At 41.2% G+C, this 18598-nt stretch overlaps 1 protein-coding gene across 17 annotated transcripts in view; it reads right to left on the reverse strand.

Moving 5' to 3' along the window:
* The window catches only part of nbeab (neurobeachin b), a 295564-nt gene that overhangs the window by 199617 nt on the left and 77349 nt on the right, over window positions 1-18598 (reverse strand). For all 17 annotated transcript variants that reach the window (XM_082179446.1, XM_082179444.1, XM_082179438.1 and 14 more), the window contains 4 exons: window positions 18080-18201; window positions 15178-15304; window positions 13299-13418; window positions 12399-12545 (listed from right to left, as the gene is read on the reverse strand). In XM_082179446.1, coding sequence (XP_082035572.1) covers window positions 12399-12545; window positions 13299-13418; window positions 15178-15304; window positions 18080-18201 — 516 coding nt within the window. The remainder of the gene's footprint in view (window positions 1-12398; window positions 12546-13298; window positions 13419-15177; window positions 15305-18079; window positions 18202-18598) is intronic.

Raw genomic sequence — 18598 nt, forward strand, 5'->3', positions numbered from 1 at the left:
GTTATCCACACAAAACCGCTTCTCCCCTCTACGTGAAACAGAACACGATGCTGTGATCATCGGCGATTCCATCGTTCGGCACGTACACGCTACGTTAGGTAAAAGTAAGGTGCACAGTCACTGCTTTCCTGGTGCTCGTGTTTCTGAAATCGCTGCTCGCGTTCCCGAGATCCTGAACGGTGACGAGCGCATCGGAACTGTGATCCTGCACGCGGGAGTGAACGACATCAGGCTGCGCCAGACGGAGATTCTGAAGAAAGACTTCAGGAATCTAATCGATACGGGATGCAGCACATCGCCTGAAACAACGATCATTGTGTCAGGACCGCTTCCCACGTACCGATTAGGGCATGAAAAGTTCAGATTATTTGCGCTAAATGAATGGTTAATGTCATGGTGCAATGAGCAGAAACTGCTCTTTGTAAATAATTGGAATCTGTTTTGGGAGCGTCCTAGGCTTTTCCGTGCTGATGGCTTACACCCAAGCAGATTCGGAGCGGATCTTCTGTCAGATAACATCTCCAAAATGTTAAATACCCTTTGACTAGTAACCAAAAGTCCAAATCATAGTCTCTGCTGCACCAATTTAACTGATATAAATACTAGTGTAGAACATTGCATAGAAACCGTGTCTATTCCTCGTTTAGTGAGATCAAATAATAAATCTAATGCAGGATCTAGGAAAAATCGAATTGTTATTAAAACAGAAAATGTTGCTATTAGTAAACAAAAACTATTTCTAAAGCTAGGTCTTCTAAACATTAGATCACTCACACCTAAGGCAGTTATTGTAAATGAAATAGTCACAGATAATAGCTTCGATGTACTTTGCCTTACTGAAACCTGGCTTAAACCAAATGATTATTTCTGTATTAATGGGTCTACTCCTCCTGGATACTGTTATAAGCATGAGCCCCGTCTGATTGGTCGTGGCGGAGGTGTTGCAACCATTTATAGAGATATTCTAAATGTTACTCAGAAAACGGGTTATACGTTTATTTCATTTATTTCATGAAGTACTTGTACTAAATGTGACGCTCTTAGATGTTAGAAAAACATCCCTATTATCTCTAGCCTTGGCTACCGTATATAGACCGCCAGGGCCTTACGCTGATTTCCTAAAAGAGTTTGCAGATTTTCTCTCAGACCTATTAGTCAATGTCGATAAAGCATTAATTGTTGGAGATTTTAACATACACGTAGATAATCCAAATGATGCGTTAGGAGCTGCGTTTACAGATTTATTAAATTCATTTGGGGTCAAGCAAAACGTCACCAGACCGACACATCGTCTTAATCATACACTCGATTTAATTATATCACATGGAACCGATCCAACCGATATAGATATCATTCCACAAAGTGATGAAGTCACTGATCACTACATGGTAACTTGCATATTACGTACTGCTGTAATATGTCATGCGGCGTCGTGTTATCAACCAGGCAGAACAATCCTCCCATCCACCATAAATAATTTCTCAAATTGCTTATCTAATCTGTCTCAGCTGCTGCCTGAACCCAAACAAACAGATGAACTAGAAGAACTAACTAGCACTATGAGCACCATTCTCTCTAGAACATTGGATGTGGTTGAACCTATTAAATTAAAAAAGGTCAGAGAGAAAAATAAAGCACCATGGTATAACAATACTATGCATGTTTTAAAGAGAGAAACCCGTATTTTAGAGCGTAAATGGAAACAAACTAATTTAGAGGTCTTTAGAATTGCGTGGAAAGACAGTATGTCACATTATAAAAAGGCCATAAAAGCGGCCAGGGCTGAGCACCTCCGCAAACTAATAGAAAACAACCAAAACAATCCAAGGTTTTTATTTAACACCGTGGCTAGACTAACAAATAAACAGACGTCACCCGAACAAAATATCCCGTTACAGTTCAGTAGTAATGATTTCATGAACTTCTTCACTGAGAAAATAGAAAGCATCAGAACCACAATTGTAAACGTTCAATCTTCAATTGCGCCCAGGGCCGGTTCTAGACATTAGGAGGCCCTAGGCAAAATTCATGTTGGAGGCCCCCCACCCCCAATAAAAAAACACTTGAAGCAAATATGATTCCTAACCTTTTTATTTATACAACATTTAATTTTAAAAGCAGTATATTTTTACTTACACTGTACATAAGTTTGGACACATTACTATTTTTTATGTTTTTGAAAGAAGTCTCTTATGCTCATCAAGCCTGGATTTATTTGATCAAAAATACAGAAAAATAATATAGTGAAATATTATTAAAATTTAAAATAATGGTTTTCTATTTTACTATACTTTATATTTCTGTGATGCAAAGCTGAATTTAGTGTCACGTGATCCTTCAGAAAACTTTATAATATTCTGATTTATTATCAAATGTTAGAAATGGTGCTTAAAGGAGAAGCACCACTTTTAAAATTCACTTTTAAAATGAAAATTCTGTCATCATATACTCACCCTCATGTTGTTTCAAACCTGTATGAATTTCTTTCTTCTGCTGAACACAAAGGAAGATATTTAGAAGAATGTCAGTAACCAGACAGTTTTTGGGTCCCATTGACTTCCATAGTAGGAAAAAAATATACTATGGAAGTCAATGGGACCCAAAAACTGTCTGGTTACTGACATTCTTCTAAATATCTTCCTTTCTGTTCAGCAGAAGAAAGAAATTCATACAGGTTTGAAACAACATGAGGGTGAGTATATGATGACAGAATTTTCATTTTAAAAGTGAACTTCTCCTTTAATATTTATTTTATAACCTGTGATACTTTTTTTCAGGATTTTTTATTATTAAAAAGTTGTTTTAAAAAATTCTTCACTATCACTTTTTATATATTTAACACATCCTTGCTGAATATTCCTGTTTTTTTCTGTATTTTTGATCAAATAAATGCAGGCTTGTAGAGCATAATAATAAACTTCTTTCAAAAACATTAAAAATAGTAATGGGTCCAGACTTTTACCGGTACTGTATGTACATATTAATCAAACTTTATCTAAGGTAATCTCTTTTTTGTTTAATGAAGATGTTATTGTTGTTGTTGTTGTTATTTTGCTGTTTTATTCAATTTATTCACAGTTCCAGAATCCCACTTCAGTAGATGAGCATAAGTGCTTTTATATTGCATTGCTACCTTAAATATGCTATACACAAATCAAGTGGAAGAGAAAGACACGATCGCTACTGAGCAGAAAAAAATATATAAACTGATATTATTGGCGTAATGTCAGGGTATAATCTAATCATCAGCAGAATTTAGAAGATAGACCCATAGATATGAGATCCTTTATTTGTGTAACGATCACCAGCTGGAGTGCCCTTGAGAGCCACCAGAGGGCACTCCACATAAGACTCTCCTATTCACTCACAAACTACAATTCCCATAACTCACTGCCTGGACTCATCATCACTTATCACTGATCACATTCACCTGTACCTCATTCACTGATTGTATTCACCTGTCTCATCCTGTTAGTCTGTCTATTTATACCATGTTCATTCATTCACTCACTGCGAAGTCTTGTTGTACTGTCAGTCTGCATTTCCGAGCGTTTATTCTGTGTTTGTTTTCTGTTTTGACCCTGGACTGTTTATTGGACTCTGTTTATTGCCGCCTGCCTTGACCACTGCCTGTTTACTGGTTTACGAATTTGGATTACCCTTATTTAATAAAGCTGCATTTGGATCGATCTTCTTGTCTCTGAGCATTCATGACAGAAGACTTCGCCACTTCAGATCCAGCAGCCGAGAAAGAACCGAGACCCACCATGGACCCACTAATCAGTCTCTTCCGCCTCAGCCAAGGTAACCGATCCATTGAGGAATATGTTGACGAATTTTGTGAGCTCTGCCATGGGGTAGACTTGGACGATGCAGTCTTAAAGGATAGTTTCCGATATGGGCTTGAGGACATGTTAAATTATCTCATGCCTGACAACACCCCTCAATGGACTTTAGGTCAATATATTGAATTCGCCCTGAGGATAAGCGGCTCATCCTCTTCTGTGGGCCCTGTGGATGAGGGTTCCCATGAACTTACCATACCCGTTGAACCAGAATTCTGCTATACCTCCCCGTACTCTCGTTATGTCTTAGCAGAGCCCTGTCGCTTCTCAGCAGATCTTCCAGAGCCCTGTCACTTCTCAGCAGAACTTCCAGAGCCATGTCACTTCTCAGCAGATCTTCCAGAGCCCCGTCACTTCTCAGCAGATCTTCCAGAGCCCCGTCACTTCTCAGCAGATTTTCCAGAGCCCCGTTACGTCTCAGCAGATCGTCCAGAGCCCCGTCACGTCTCAGCAGACCGCCCAGAGCCTCGTTACGTCTTAGCAGAATTCCCCGAGCCCTCTACTGTTGAGGGGGCGTTTCCAGAGACTGTTCCCGTCACGCCAGCCATCAAGCTAGTCACCGGATCGGTCTATTATCGTCCAGGACTGGTATCCAGTGTGGCCGATTCCCCGCTGAGGTCAGTACGTGTTGCCATAAGGGCCATCGTGCAGGAGTCTCGTCCCGCTGAGACTATCCTGCATAAATCATGTTTCACCGAGACCTTCCTGCCTGAGTATCTTCCTGCCGAGCCTGCACTTCACGCCAGTCCAGCCGAGCCTGCACTTCACGCCAGTCCAGTCGAGCCTGCACTTCACGCCAGTCCAGAGCTGTGTTCACCGCTGGTCCTGCCCAGCACAAAGCCTTCACCGCTGGTCCTGCCCAGCACAAAGCCTTCACCGCTGGTCCTGCCCAGCACAAAGCCTTCACCGCTGGTCCTGCCCAGCACAAAGCCTTCACCGCTGGTCCTGCCCAGCACAAAGCCTTCACCGCTGGTCCTGCCCAGCACAAAGCCTTCACCGCTGGTCCTGCCCAGCACAAAGCCTTCGCCGCTGGTCCTGCCCAGCTCAGAGCCCTCTTCGCTGCTGGCCCTGTCCAGTTCAAAGACCTCTTTGCCGTTGGTCCTGCCCAGCTCAGAGCCCTCTTCGCTGCTGGCCCTGTCCAGTTCAAAGACCTCTTTGCCGTTGGTCCTGTCCAGCTCAGAGCCCTCGCTGACGCTGGTCGCGTCAAGCTCAGAGCGCGCTGATCCTGATCCAGAGACTGAGCTTCACGTCGCTTCTGCCGATCCAGAGACTGAGCTTCACGTCGCTTCTGCCGATCCAGAGACTGAGCTTCACGTCGCTTCTGCCGATCCAGAGACTGAGCTTCATGTCGCTTCTGCCGATCCAGAGACTGAGCTTCACGTCACGTCCGCCCGTCAAGAGTCTCGTCCCGCCGAGACTGAATCTGTTCCTGAGCCTGAATCTGTTCCTTTTTCTACGCCTGTGTCTTCGGACAAGATGGCAGAATCCACGCCTGTGTCTTCGGACAAGATGGCCGAATCCACGCCTGTGTCTTCGGACAAGATGGCAGAATCCACGCCTGTGTCTTCGGACAAGATGGCAGAATCCACGCCTGTGTCTTCGGACAAGATGGCAGAATCCACGCCTGTGTCTTCGGACAAGATGGCCGACTCCACGCCTGTGTCTTCGGACAAGATGGCCGACTCCACGCCTGTGTCTTCGGACAAGATGGCCGACTCCACGCCTGTGTCTTCGGACAAGATGGCCGACTCCACGCCTGTGTCTTCAGACAAGATGGCCAACTCCACACCTGTGTCTTCGGACAAGATGGCCACCGCCGAGCCAGTGTCTCAGGACAAGATGGTCTCCGCCGAACCAGTGTCTCGGGACAAGATGGTCTCCGCCGAGCCAGTGTCCTCAGCAGAGTTACCCTCAGCAGAGATGGCTGCCGACATGCCTTTCCCTGAGCCGGTGTCTGTTCCAGATCCAGAGCCGGAGCCAGTGTCTGTGTCTGTTCCAGTTCCTGAGCCGGAGCCTGTGTCTGTGTCTGTTCCTGTTCCTGAGCCAGTGGTGCCAGTTCCAGTGCCAGTTCCGGTGGTACCAGTTCCAGTGCCAGTTCCGGTGGTGCCAGTTCCAGTTCCTGAGCCGTTGGTGCCAGTTCCAGTGCCAGTTCCGGTGGTACCAGTTCCAGTGCCAGTTCCGGTGGTGCCAGTTCCAGTTCCCGAGCCGTTGGTGTCTGTTCCAGTTCCTCCGCCGTGGCCGCCCGAGGGGTCTTCACCGCCGTGGCCGCCCGAGGGGTCTTCGCCGTGGCCGCCCGAGGGAAAGTCTCCGCCCTGGTCGCCTGCCCAACCTGCGCCGCCCTGGTCGCCTGCACACCCTGCTCCACCCTGGTCACCTGCACACCCTGCTCCACCCTGGTCACCTGCACAGCCTGATCCGCCCTGGCCTCCCATCCTGCTGCAGTATCCAGGTCCTCTGCCGCTCCACGGGCCTGGCCCTCCATCCCGCCCCCGGGTCCGCCTCCGCTCCACCTCCCTCCTGGACAGTTTAGGAGCGTCTGGAATCCGCTCCTTAAAGGGGGGGCTATGTAACGATCACCAGCTGGAGTGCCCTTGAGAGCCACCAGAGGGCACTCCACATAAGACTCTCCTATTCACTCACAAACTACAATTCCCATAACTCACTGCCTGGACTCATCATCACTTATCACTGATCACATTCACCTGTACCTCATTCACTGATTGTATTCACCTGTCTCATCCTGTTAGTCTGTCTATTTATACCATGTTCATTCATTCACTCACTGCGAAGTCTTGTTGTACTGTCAGTCTGCATTTCCGAGCGTTTATTCCGTGTTTGTTTTCTGTTTTGACCCTGGACTGTTTATTGGACTCTGTTTATTGCCGCCTGCCTTGACCACTGCCTGTTTACGAATTTGGATTACCCTTATTTAATAAAGCTGCATTTGGATCGATCTTCTTGTCTCTGAGCATTCATGACAATTTGAAACATTTAAAAATGTTGTAGTGAGTGTGTTGGCTTTTTAACTTAGAATACAGACGTCTTGTCTTTTAATTTTGTAGCTTTTTTACTAGTCAGCTCCCGACGTGATGTTATTCATTGTACGCGCAAATTCAAAGCGTCGCGTCTGGGCACGTTAATGACGCTCGCGCTCTTTTAAACTCGTAATAAAGCGGTGAATGATTTTTCCAGAAATGACGCTGATCTACAGTACAAGTTTATATTTAGAATACATTGCAATCACTCCAAAATAGATGACGACAACTCACACACCTGCATTATGAGCTGTGCTTCTTTGTGTGCTTATTAGGCTTTTGCCTCGCAGCACCTGATGGATGTTCGTTACACATACTTTCAGAAGCCGGCACCCGCTTTGTAACGGACACATTAATTGGTTTAACTGCAGTAATGTAACAGTCTATGGTTAAGATAAACATCGTCACTATTTTTAGTTAATTAATAAATATTGAAATAAATTGTAGATAGGACATTTGTACATTTTTATATTTTTTTTGGTCCCTCTGTCTGGGCCCCATCCTGCCAATCGGGCCCTAGGCACGTGCCTAGTTTGCCTTTGCGTTAATCCGGCTCTGATTGCGCCTTATAATTCAGCTTCAACTATCACCCCGCAAGAAAAATTACAGTGCTTTACAACTATAGAACAAAAAGAGTTAAATAAACTTATCACTTCATCTAAAACAACAACATGTTTATTAGATCCTATACCAACTAAACTACTGAAAGAAGTGTTACCTGTAGTGGAAGAGCCTCTCCTCAATATTATTAACTCGTCTTTATCTTTAGGTCATGTTCCAAGAACATTTAAACTGGCAGTTATAAAACCTCTCATTAAGAAACCACAATTAGGTGGTGTCCGCTCAACTGGGCTCTTTCTTGCAACAAAATGATATCTATGAAAAGTTTCAGTCTGGATTCAGACCACATCATAGCACTGAAACTGCGCTCGTTAAAATCACAAATGATTTACTTTTAGCTTCTGACCAAGGCTGTATCTCAATACTAGTTTTACTTGATCTTAGTGCTGCGTTCGATACTATAGATCATACATTACTCTTAGATCGACTACAAAATTATACTGGTGTTCAAGGACAAGCACTAAGCTGGTTCAAATCATACCTATCTGACCGCTACCATTTTGTCTATTTAAATGGAGAAAAATCGATCATAACTCCAGTAAACTATGGAGTGCCGCAGGGATCTGTATTAGGCCCTCTGTTATTTTCCATATATATGATGCCACTTGGAAATATTATAAGGAAACATGGAATTAGTTTCCATTGTTATGTAGATGACACTCAAATATATATTTCATCACGGCCGGATGAAAACGCTAAATTTTCCAAATCGACAGAGTGTGTTAAAGATATAAAAGATTGGATGACGCGTAATTTTCTTTTATTAAATCCAGACAAGACAGAGGTAATACTTATCGGTTCAAAAAACCGCCCACAAAACCTCGCACAATACAACTTTAACATCATAGGATGTCCTGTTACTTTATCCTCTACAGTAAAAGACCTGGGTGTTATACTCGATTGCAACCTGTCTTTTAAAAATCATATTTCATATGTTACAAAAACAGCCTTTTTCCACCTTAGAAACATTGCTAAGCTACGTAATATGCTATCAGTTTCTGATGCAGAAAAGTTAGTTCATGCATTCATGACCTCGAGACTGGATTACTGTAATGCTTTATTAGCTGGTTGTCCTGCATCCTCAATAAACAAGCTACAGTTAGTCCAAAATGCCGCCGCTAGAGTTCTTACGAGATCAAGAAAATATGATCATATAACACCGATTTTATCATCACTGCATTGGTTACCTATAAAGCTCCGTATTAATTATAAGATATTGCTACTGACTTATAAAGCCCTAAACGGCTTAGCTCCAGTCTATTTAACGGATCTTCTATCACCCTATAATCCATCGCGCTCTTTAAGATCACTAAATTCAAGGCTTTTGGTCATACCTAGGATATCCAGAACCACCAAAGGAGGGAGAGCATTTTCACATTTGGCTCCAAAACTCTGGAATAGTCTTCCTGATACTGTTAGTTGCTCAGACTCGCTCTCCCAGTTTAAAACTAGATTAAAGTCGCATCTCTTCAGCCAGGCATTCATATAATCCTACAGTTCAAACTACAATCCAGCCTCTAGCTCATAAATGCCAGAGGAGAACTGGCCCCCGACTGAGCCTGGGTTCTCCCAAGGTTTTTTTTCTCCATTAGGTCACCTGATGGAGTTTTAGGACACCATTAGGTCACTTGATGGAGTTTTTCGGTTTCTTGCCACTGTTGCCTTTGGCTTGCTCAGTTGGGGATATTTTGGGGATATTTAATTAAATTTGATCAATCAATAAATTCCTCTTGAAACAAACTTTGTTGTATTATTTTAATTTAATACTGTGAAGCTGCTTTGATACAATCTGTATTGTGAAAAGCGCTATACAAATAAATAAACTTGACTTTTGCTAGAGGATCTGGTAAGAGCGAGTCTGCAGAGATAGGCCCTGTCCCAAATGGCAAACTCCGGACTTGTGGACTTCCTCAGAGTCCACACTTTGGTGACGTCATGTAGTGCACACCTATAGGGCCCTTGCCTCGAGTCCACGAGGTTGTTGTTGGACAGGAGAAATCACATTTTTGCGCTCCGACGTCTTATCTCCATGTCAACTACACAGCCTAATTTTACAGTTCTATATTTTGATATTGTGCATGCCACCTGGACATTAGACAATAGATATATCATGCTTATTTAAATGATGTATACAGCTGTACATAATAATACATAATGTTCCATTTGAACTAAGATTACAATTTTAACACATAATGAAAATGTGCATGAGTTTCAGATTAATTTACAGGTATCAATATTCATACTACGTTTACATATGACTCAGTAAAGCCCTGACATTCGGTTCTATTTATTTAATGAATCATAATGCGATCGTATTATTCAACGCACTACTATTATGTTTGAGACATCAACCACTGGTCGATGACCATAATGTTAGTATAAACTGTAGGTAATAACTGGTAAAATGTACATTTACTGTAGGTCATAAAAACCGTAATATTTTCTTCTCAGCCATGTCAACAATTATCAGTGAGCGAAATATCCTCCCATCCCTTGTCTGATTGGCCTTTCGCAAGGATTCCTGGGTAGTTAAAGTGTGTGGAGCCTGCATCTATGCGGGCTTCGCGGAAGACCGCTTCAAGGGTACAAAGGGGGCGCTGCTGAGCACACTTCAGAGCGGTAAAATGCTGAATGGGACGACCTACGGACTCGTAGACTCGGCGAGCATGCGCAATTTAAGTCCACGAGACCGAAAGTCCGCATGAAGTGCGCCATTTGGGACAGGGCCATAGAATGACGCAAGGCTGTAAGGAAAACGTCTGCGGAAAGCCCTTATATGGAGATGGTTTGGGCATGTTTTATGCAAATTACTAACCTTGTGCACGCGGCCGCTCACTTAGAATACTCCAAATTCACTAACATCAGACCGAGATTAAGGGGCTGTTTACACAACACTGTTTTCAACTCAAAAAGGTAAAACTTTTTATGCGTTTTGGCCGTTTTTTTACACGACAGCGGCGTTTTGGGTGCCTGAAAACGCAGACTTTTGAAAACGTGTTTCAAAGTCCAAGTTTTTTAAAACGTTCTCCGTGAAACAACAAAACAGCGAATCTCCGAAGACGATGACGTCCTGCACATGCGTATTACGTGTTCAGTCTATAGTGTTTCATCGCCATCTCATGGCCTGGCAGCAGAATACAGGGTTTTTAGTTGTTTACGTGGATCCGTGTGAGGTGTGAATGGGGATCGTTTTGACAATGGTGTCGTCTGTACGCGGAACACTCAAAGGAAAAACGTCTCCGTTTTAAGCATATCGTTGTTGTGTAAACGTACCCTAAGAACAAATTCATGTGCGTACGGAGGTGTTGTAAATTAGGCGGAGATCTTTCGTGAGAAGTTCTCCTGTGCGTACACATACGAAATGATACACGCAATTATCAGTGAATGAGACCCAATGATTTTACAAAAAAAACAAAAAAACATTCACTCATTCCACATTAATTGTTTGTTTTGCTACACTAAAAAAAAAAAAAAAATTGGGAGAGGGGAAGACTTTCCCTTATTTTCCGACAAGCAATGGTGCATTTATTAGAATTTTTCTTGGTACCTTCATTCTGTCGTTCTGTCGACAAACACCGTTTTTTTTTGCTTCCGGTAGATCCATCACAGTTAAAAACCCATTTTATCATGCTTTCATCAAATGAGGGCCAGGCCCTGCGGTCTAGCCTTGCTATAAACTCTGAAGGCCTTTGCCCTATTCCAAACCAGGTAAATTCAACTGATCAGCCACAGAGCTGACAGGTAGTCTGATAGCTGACTCTCCATTGAAATATACAACCCCTTTTGAGATTTCAAGAGACTCCATTCACAGGTTTATCTTGGGTGGGTAATTGCTTTCTCCCTGAAGCAGACTGCTCATTATTTCTGCCAACCTGTCTGTCATGACGACGTGAGGGGCAGTGGGAATCAGAGGTCTAGAAGCTCAATTAATAAGGGAAATGATCAGCCCACACTGATTAGAGAAAAACCAGTGCAAATGTCTAACAGGTCATTTTAAAGCACACTAGGTAAAAATAAATAAATACATTGTTAAGGTGGGTTTTAGCAGTTATTTGCCCTTTTAGATTGCACAGCTCATGAGTAAAACACTGCTGTAATGGAGCAAAGACAATTGAGATGGTGTCAGAATTTGGAATTAAATTAGGAAAAGCTCATCATTCATAAACAATGGCTTCTGTAATGTCATTTTTGGAATACATATGCTATCCGTCCCATGCATGTGGTTTATTGTTTTAGATAATGAGTCGCTAATCAAAGCCTGGTGCTTCAGAGAAAATTAGACTTTGCACAATGAGACTGAAAAACTGCTGCGAGTCCCAATTACTAATAGGACAGAGCTTCATATTTAATAAGCTACAGCCTTGAAAAAAAAAAATTCCACAGTAACCTGCTCTGTTTACCCCATGGATGCAATTAAATGCTAAATCGCTTCAAAAGCACCTTGAGAATTAGCGACAAAAGGTCAGAGACATGAAAGGGAAAGAAACACTATAAACTATCCGGAGGCAGACTTCATCAACGGAAGACTTCATTAAGAAGCAAAACCGAGAAACGTTGCTGTCGTCAGTGTAAAAGCAATAATGCATGACGACAAAAAGAATAAGGTTCGACAAACAAACGTTTGGTGATAAGTAAATATGTAAATGCAGCATTTCTCACATCCGTTTTTTCCAGCTTTGGCGTTTTTGTAACATGGTAGCTGGACAATAATGACCTGCTTGAAATCAGCTGATTTAGATCTCAAAACTGCGATTGTTTCCTCAGGGTGGTGAAATCATGTTTGAACGCACATCAATCAATGAACAAATGTCACAGACAGAGGAATAACATCTCTTGGAGATCAATGGTGGCTGTGAAGCGTTGGGATGTAACGCACTTTGGCAAATCTGATACATACCTTGTAGCCTGGGCCTAGTTGATGGATGGCAAATATCTGAGCAGGGTTTAGCGCTTCACTGAACACATAGATGGCTCCGAGCTGTCCGCAGAACACTCGGTTGGCGTCTGCCGTCTCAGATGAGCCGAGGAAACATTTGTCATAGCTCTGTGATAAGCACAAGAAAACAGCTTGGAGTTCTTAGTAGCAATCTCTCAAAAGTGGATAGTAGGGGAAAAAAAAGGGAGCTGGAGTGGAAATATAGTGGGATGTCAGTATGCAAACTTCATACCAAGCGACTAATGGTTCACAATGTAATTGAGATGTAGCATTACAGAGATGTTATTCTGTGCTGAAACCTGCCTATTAGTTTAATCAAAATCAGCACCCGGGAGACCTGAGGTTAAGCACTGCTGGTCCAACCTTTTAATTATCTGACATTGCTTTCAGTGAGGGACAGAAAAACAGAGGCAAAGGTCTGTGAATTTTAATGTAATCACTGAATCTCCAAGATAATGTCTTATATAGGCTACTGTAAAGCTTGAGCTGGCAAATAATATATATTTTATATATATACACACACACACACACAGTAGTCTGTATTTATAGATAACCTTTATCTTTTCTACATTAAAGTGTCCCATTTTCATCATATTGCAAAAAAAAACATGAATCAGTATCAAAAAGACATCCAGTAAAATACACATTAAGAAAATAATTTTTGCAGCTCACATATATCACTGTATCGGCTAAACTACATGATAGGCTTGACGTGCTATGTCATTTATTTATTCTGAAACTGTGGTAAGTCAATGCATCTTTTATCACTTAATTTCACACTGTGCACACTAGTGGTGATGATATTACTCTGAGAACATCCGGCAGATACAGACAGAGAGAGCGATAGCAAAGCGGTCTTACGTCGTTGGTGTTGACGTGCCAAGCCATGTCACCGTAGGAGACGAGCTGACCATTGACGTAGCAGCGAATCTCACTGTTCCTCCAGCGGTTGTAGATGTGAACAATGCTGATCATGTACCACTAGAGAAAGAAAAAACATTGCGGTGCATGAGGAAGGTTTAAATAATGCAAATCAATAGTTCTCAACTGGTAGGTCACAATCTAAAAAATCAGTTGCTGGTCTGTTCTGAGAGGGTCGTGGAGAGTACAATTAATTCTGCATATTGCAGAAGCTTCGCAGCATACAGATGGACAGAATATTTTCAGAATTTTCTTTTTCTTTTCAAATGGGGTTTTAGCTGTATTTTTCTTTTCTGGCTCTGGAAGCACAAAATTCAACCCAAAACCATTTTCATGGGCAGCAGGCAGAAGGTCTAATGCAGTAAAAATTTGCATTTAGATATAAATAATACATCAGATCTTGAGTGAGAGGAGAAGAGAAGAGAGGAGAGGAAGCAGACAGAGGCAGAGAGGAAATCAGGGTAGTGAGGGAGTAAAGGAAGGTTTACTTAGCAGGAGACAAGGGTCATTACAGATTTCATTTCTGTCAATGTGCCACCACACGAAAGAATCACAATATGGTGCAGTGTTTCAAACACACACCATTCAGGACAAGAAGCATGTTCTGTGTGTTCTGTTCATTGATCGTAACATCCAACAGCGCTGTTTTTAATCGTCGTTTTCTCTTTCATGCCAGCTCCTTTTTAAAACAACAAACCTAACATTTCCATTTAGCTACATTTTGAAAAATACATAATCATCTATGCATGAACTGCAATGAGGTTCTATTGCCATTCTGTCATTGCAAATTATCTGCATTTTTTTTTATCCTCAAAGCAAGACCACATCAAAATGTACTAAGAGAGTTTCTACACAGGCTGTTATTGCTTATATTAAGTCACTAAATCAAAAATTCCATTGTTAGGAAGAAGAAAAGAAAAAGAAATAAAAACCCTATGAGTCTAAACCACTGGAGATCAGAAGAATTAAACAGTTCATTTATATGTGCATAACAAAGGATAATCCAAGTTGCAAAAATTCATTTCTCTTCTTAAACTGTGATAAAATGATAAATTGTTGTTTTATCACTATTGGACAACAAAAGGTCTGAATCACGTTGGCTTATCTGTACATCAATATATTATTACATTAAACACATAGAAGTGGCTGAAAATGAAAACATTAATGGGTCTGACCTTGTTCTGTAAACAGATCAATTTAAATGAAACTATGTAGACGTAAAATGCTCATCATACTTATTTGTGATCTTTTTTTTTATTTTATTCATTTTTATTTAATTTAATATTATTATTATTTTTATTTATTTTTAAATAAAGCATCATCTTGAGCAGTTTGACACAATATGCAAACTTTTTCCCTTTAAGACTGAACTGTAAGATTTGATTTTAGGAAAGAACTTCCTTGGCTCAAAAGAGCAATTTGGAAATATTAACATTTATAAAGATTACACCAGCTAAGAGCATTAAATATTGAGTAGAAACAAGGCAATCATTTATTAGACAGATGTTTCAAAACTGCAGCAGCTGTGCAGTGATTTCCAAGAGATTTCCCTTCGATTCAACAAAACAAAAACAAATACAGAAAATGGCCTCAGTTATCTCACATCCTGGGGTTCACTAACAGTTTATAGACCGCATATTTAACCCAGTTAACTGGATCATTCATCCTCCGGCACAGCTTCGTGGTTTTCACTGAGCATCACAGCGAGAAAATTCACAAGTGCATCCACTCAATTCTTACTCCTTCACGACACAATCACTAGATTACTACAGATGCTAGTAGGAGAGAGAGAAAATCAAAGCTGGAAATGAAAGTCTACCTTGCGGGGCTGAAAGTCATATTTCACGCAGTGCTGGAAGCCCTTTCCTTTCGACTTCAGTGACGTCACAATCAAGCAGTTACCCACAAAATGTGCCGAGTAGCCAATGCCTTTGCTTGTGCGGAAACTGAAATTGAAAAATCAATAAATACACATATAATATACAGTATTATATAACACTTTAAGGTGATGTATTTGCAAAATATATTTTGATAGTAGTCATTGGCAACCCTGCTTAAGAAAAACATAACAAAAAAGACTTTAAACTAGCTAACATTTGATTTGCTGGTTTTAATTGGTGTTTCAGCCTGGGTTTATATAGGAGTTTTGGGCACCTTTCAGATGGTCAGACTGGGAAAAGGGGCTTTCTGACCAGCTAAACCAGCATAACACTTTAGCTAGGATGGGAGATTATTTTAAACCAGCTCAGTCTATCCTAGACCAGCTACAACCATCTTATGCTATTTTAAGATGTTATTGTTAACGGGATAGGAAAAACCACATCTTAAACTTTCTTTCAAAACCAAAAAGATGGTTTTGCTGGTCTTAGCTGGTTTAGGTTGGCCTCCTAGCCTGGTAGTGCTGGTCTACCAGTTTAAAGGATTAGTTCACTTCAGATAATTTACTCACCCCCACGTCATCCAAGATATGCATGTCTTTCTTTCTTCTGTCGAAAAGAAATTAAGGTTTTTGAGGAAAACATTCCAGGATTTTTCACCATATAGTGGACTTCAACGGTTGACAGCGGTTTGAAGGTTCAAATTACAGTTTCAATGCAGCTTTAAAGGGCTCTACACGATCCCAGCTGAGGAATAAGGGTCTTAATCTAGCAAAACCATCGGTCAAAAAAACAAACAAAAAAAAACAATTATATATATATATATATACACTTTTTAACCACAAATGCTCGTCTTGCACGTCCACGACTTCACGCATGATGTAATCACGTTGGAAAGGTCAGGCAGTAGGCAGTAACATGACGTAGGTGGAAAATGTACGGTAGAGCGAAAAACTCCACCTCATTTTCTCCTCCAACTTTAAAATCGTCGACATCGTTGTTTTACCTTTTGTTCATTTTGTTTCTTTTTTTTGTAAAGGCCGTTTGACTTAGTCTTTGCACAGTTGCTTTGTAAACACTAGGTCGGTATTTCCGCCTACGTCACGCGTGACCTTTCCAACATGATTACACAATGGGTGGCGAATCGCAGAGATAATTAGCATTTGTGGTTAAAAAGTATATAAATGTTTATTCTTTTAGAAAATTGCAGATCGTTTTGCTAGATAAGACCCTTATTCCCTTATTCCTATTCCCCTTTGAAGCTGCAATTTGGAGAAAAATCCTGGAATGTTTTCCTCAAAAACCTTGATTTCTTTTCGACTGAAGAAAGAAAGACATGAATATCTTGGAGGACGTGCATGGGGTGAGTAAATTATCAGGAAATTTTAATTCTGAAGTGAACTAATCCTTTAAAAAGTCTAAAACCCCTCTAAAACCAGCCGACAGATCAGTTTGACCAGACTTGGAACCAGAAAACCAGCTTAGGCTGCTCTACAATGTTTTTAACAGGGTGCGTAGGTTTCCTGATATGCATTAGCTAGTTTCCTGTTCCAAAACAGAGAGAGTAAAAATATCTGTCTGCATTTCAAAATGTCAAAGACATTTATTTGTGTTCTCTCTTCCCTACAATAGGACTATAAACACTCACATACAAGAAAACTAACAGCACAAGAGATCGTTTTAATGTCTTCAAGAGCAGAGAATAAGTGTGATTTTCAGCGTGAATCAATACTCTGTTTCTTTGCGAACATCTCCTTTTATTCCGAATCTGTGTCACGCACAAATTGAACTCTTGAGTTTGTGTAAGCGGTCCTGCGCTTGGCAGCTCCAGGCTACAGATTTGGCAGCACAACAGCAACAGTGGGACACAGCGCTCACTCTCAAACCCGGCGTTTAGGAGCAGTAGCTAGCATTATTAGCGTGGCAGACTTCAACAACACTGTTTTGTAACCTCCGCACAAACCCCGGGGCAGTTTCTCAGTTCCTTGATCTACATAATGCATGGAGGAATTTGTATATTCTGAACTCAAGAACATGTGAAAAATGCTTTCTTTAAAATTATTTGTTGGACAATATGTTGGTAAACTAATATCAGAGGGAAATTACTTAAAAAAAGACCAAGGCTGTTCAAAAATGGATGTTATCCTTCTTTCTCTCTCTCCAAATGCACTCCTCCCTTGAGGGCCATTTTCCCTCGCTCCTGGAACCCTGGCCAATAAACACGCGTCTGTGCTATTGATCTGAGCTCTAATTACCCACAAGTCTCTACATACGATGCTCTTTTTGCCTGGCTGACATTAAAAGCCCAAATTAATGTCTATTTCCACCCCGGTGTCCCTCAGCAGAGATTTTCCAGCGATTCCAGAACATTCTGCCCCGGGTTCAAACACCTATTGGTTTAATCAGCAGAATCTGACCTAATTCCCTTTTATGCCTGCATAATCCACCACATCATCAGAAAACAAAATCTTCAAACAAAGCTCATTATATAAGTGGCAAAGCAGCCAGAATATTCTCTCTCTCTCTCTCTCTCTCTCTCTCTCTCTCTCTCTCTCTCTCTCTCTCTCTCTCTCTCTCTCTCTCTCTCTCTCTCTCTCTCTCTCTCTCTCTCTCTCTCTCTCTCTCTCTCTCTCTCTCTCTCTCTCTCTCTCTCTCTCTCTCTCTCTCTCTCCCTCTCTCCCTCTCTCCCTCTCTGTTAAACGCTAAAACAAAGCCATTCAGTTTAATGTACTTACAGATGCAGGCCCTGAAGGTCATTTTCTTTTCTGCTAAGCAAGTTTTATCTAAGAGTTGACAAAGTTAAATATAACTGCATTAAAGCGTAGGCTGTGTGAATGTAGTCACCAGTAAAGGTAGGGTTTGTCTTTGTCCACGTTGATGTTGTTTAAAGGATCCATGCGAAACCAGGTGTTGAGGGTGAAGCCGTTCTGATAAGGCCATTTGGCAATTGGAGGTAACGCAATTGCCTGGCAGAAAACAGAAATTTACAAAAAAAATGCCTTGGAGTCTGTATATGTAATGTATGCTAGACAATTTTGTTTGCATTCAATAACTCTTCTAAAAATCTAACAGTTATAAAAGTACTTAATGTTCCCAATATATAGCCACCCAAACAAATATATATTCTTATATATTCTAATAGCTTATTCTTTATATATTACAGAAAAACAGTATTTCAAATAAATGAAAAACCTTTCAAACACTATCTATGTATCAAAGAATCCTGACAAAAAAATGTATCACAGTTTCCACAAAAATATTATGCAGCACATCTACTTTCAATATTGATAATAATAAAGGAAATGTTTCTTGAGCAGCAAATCAGCATATTAGAATGATTTCTGAATGGATCATGTGACACTG

This window comes from Leuciscus leuciscus (assembly GCF_965113295.1).
Source record: "Leuciscus leuciscus genome assembly, chromosome: 9".
NCBI lineage: Eukaryota > Metazoa > Chordata > Actinopteri > Cypriniformes > Leuciscidae > Leuciscus > Leuciscus leuciscus.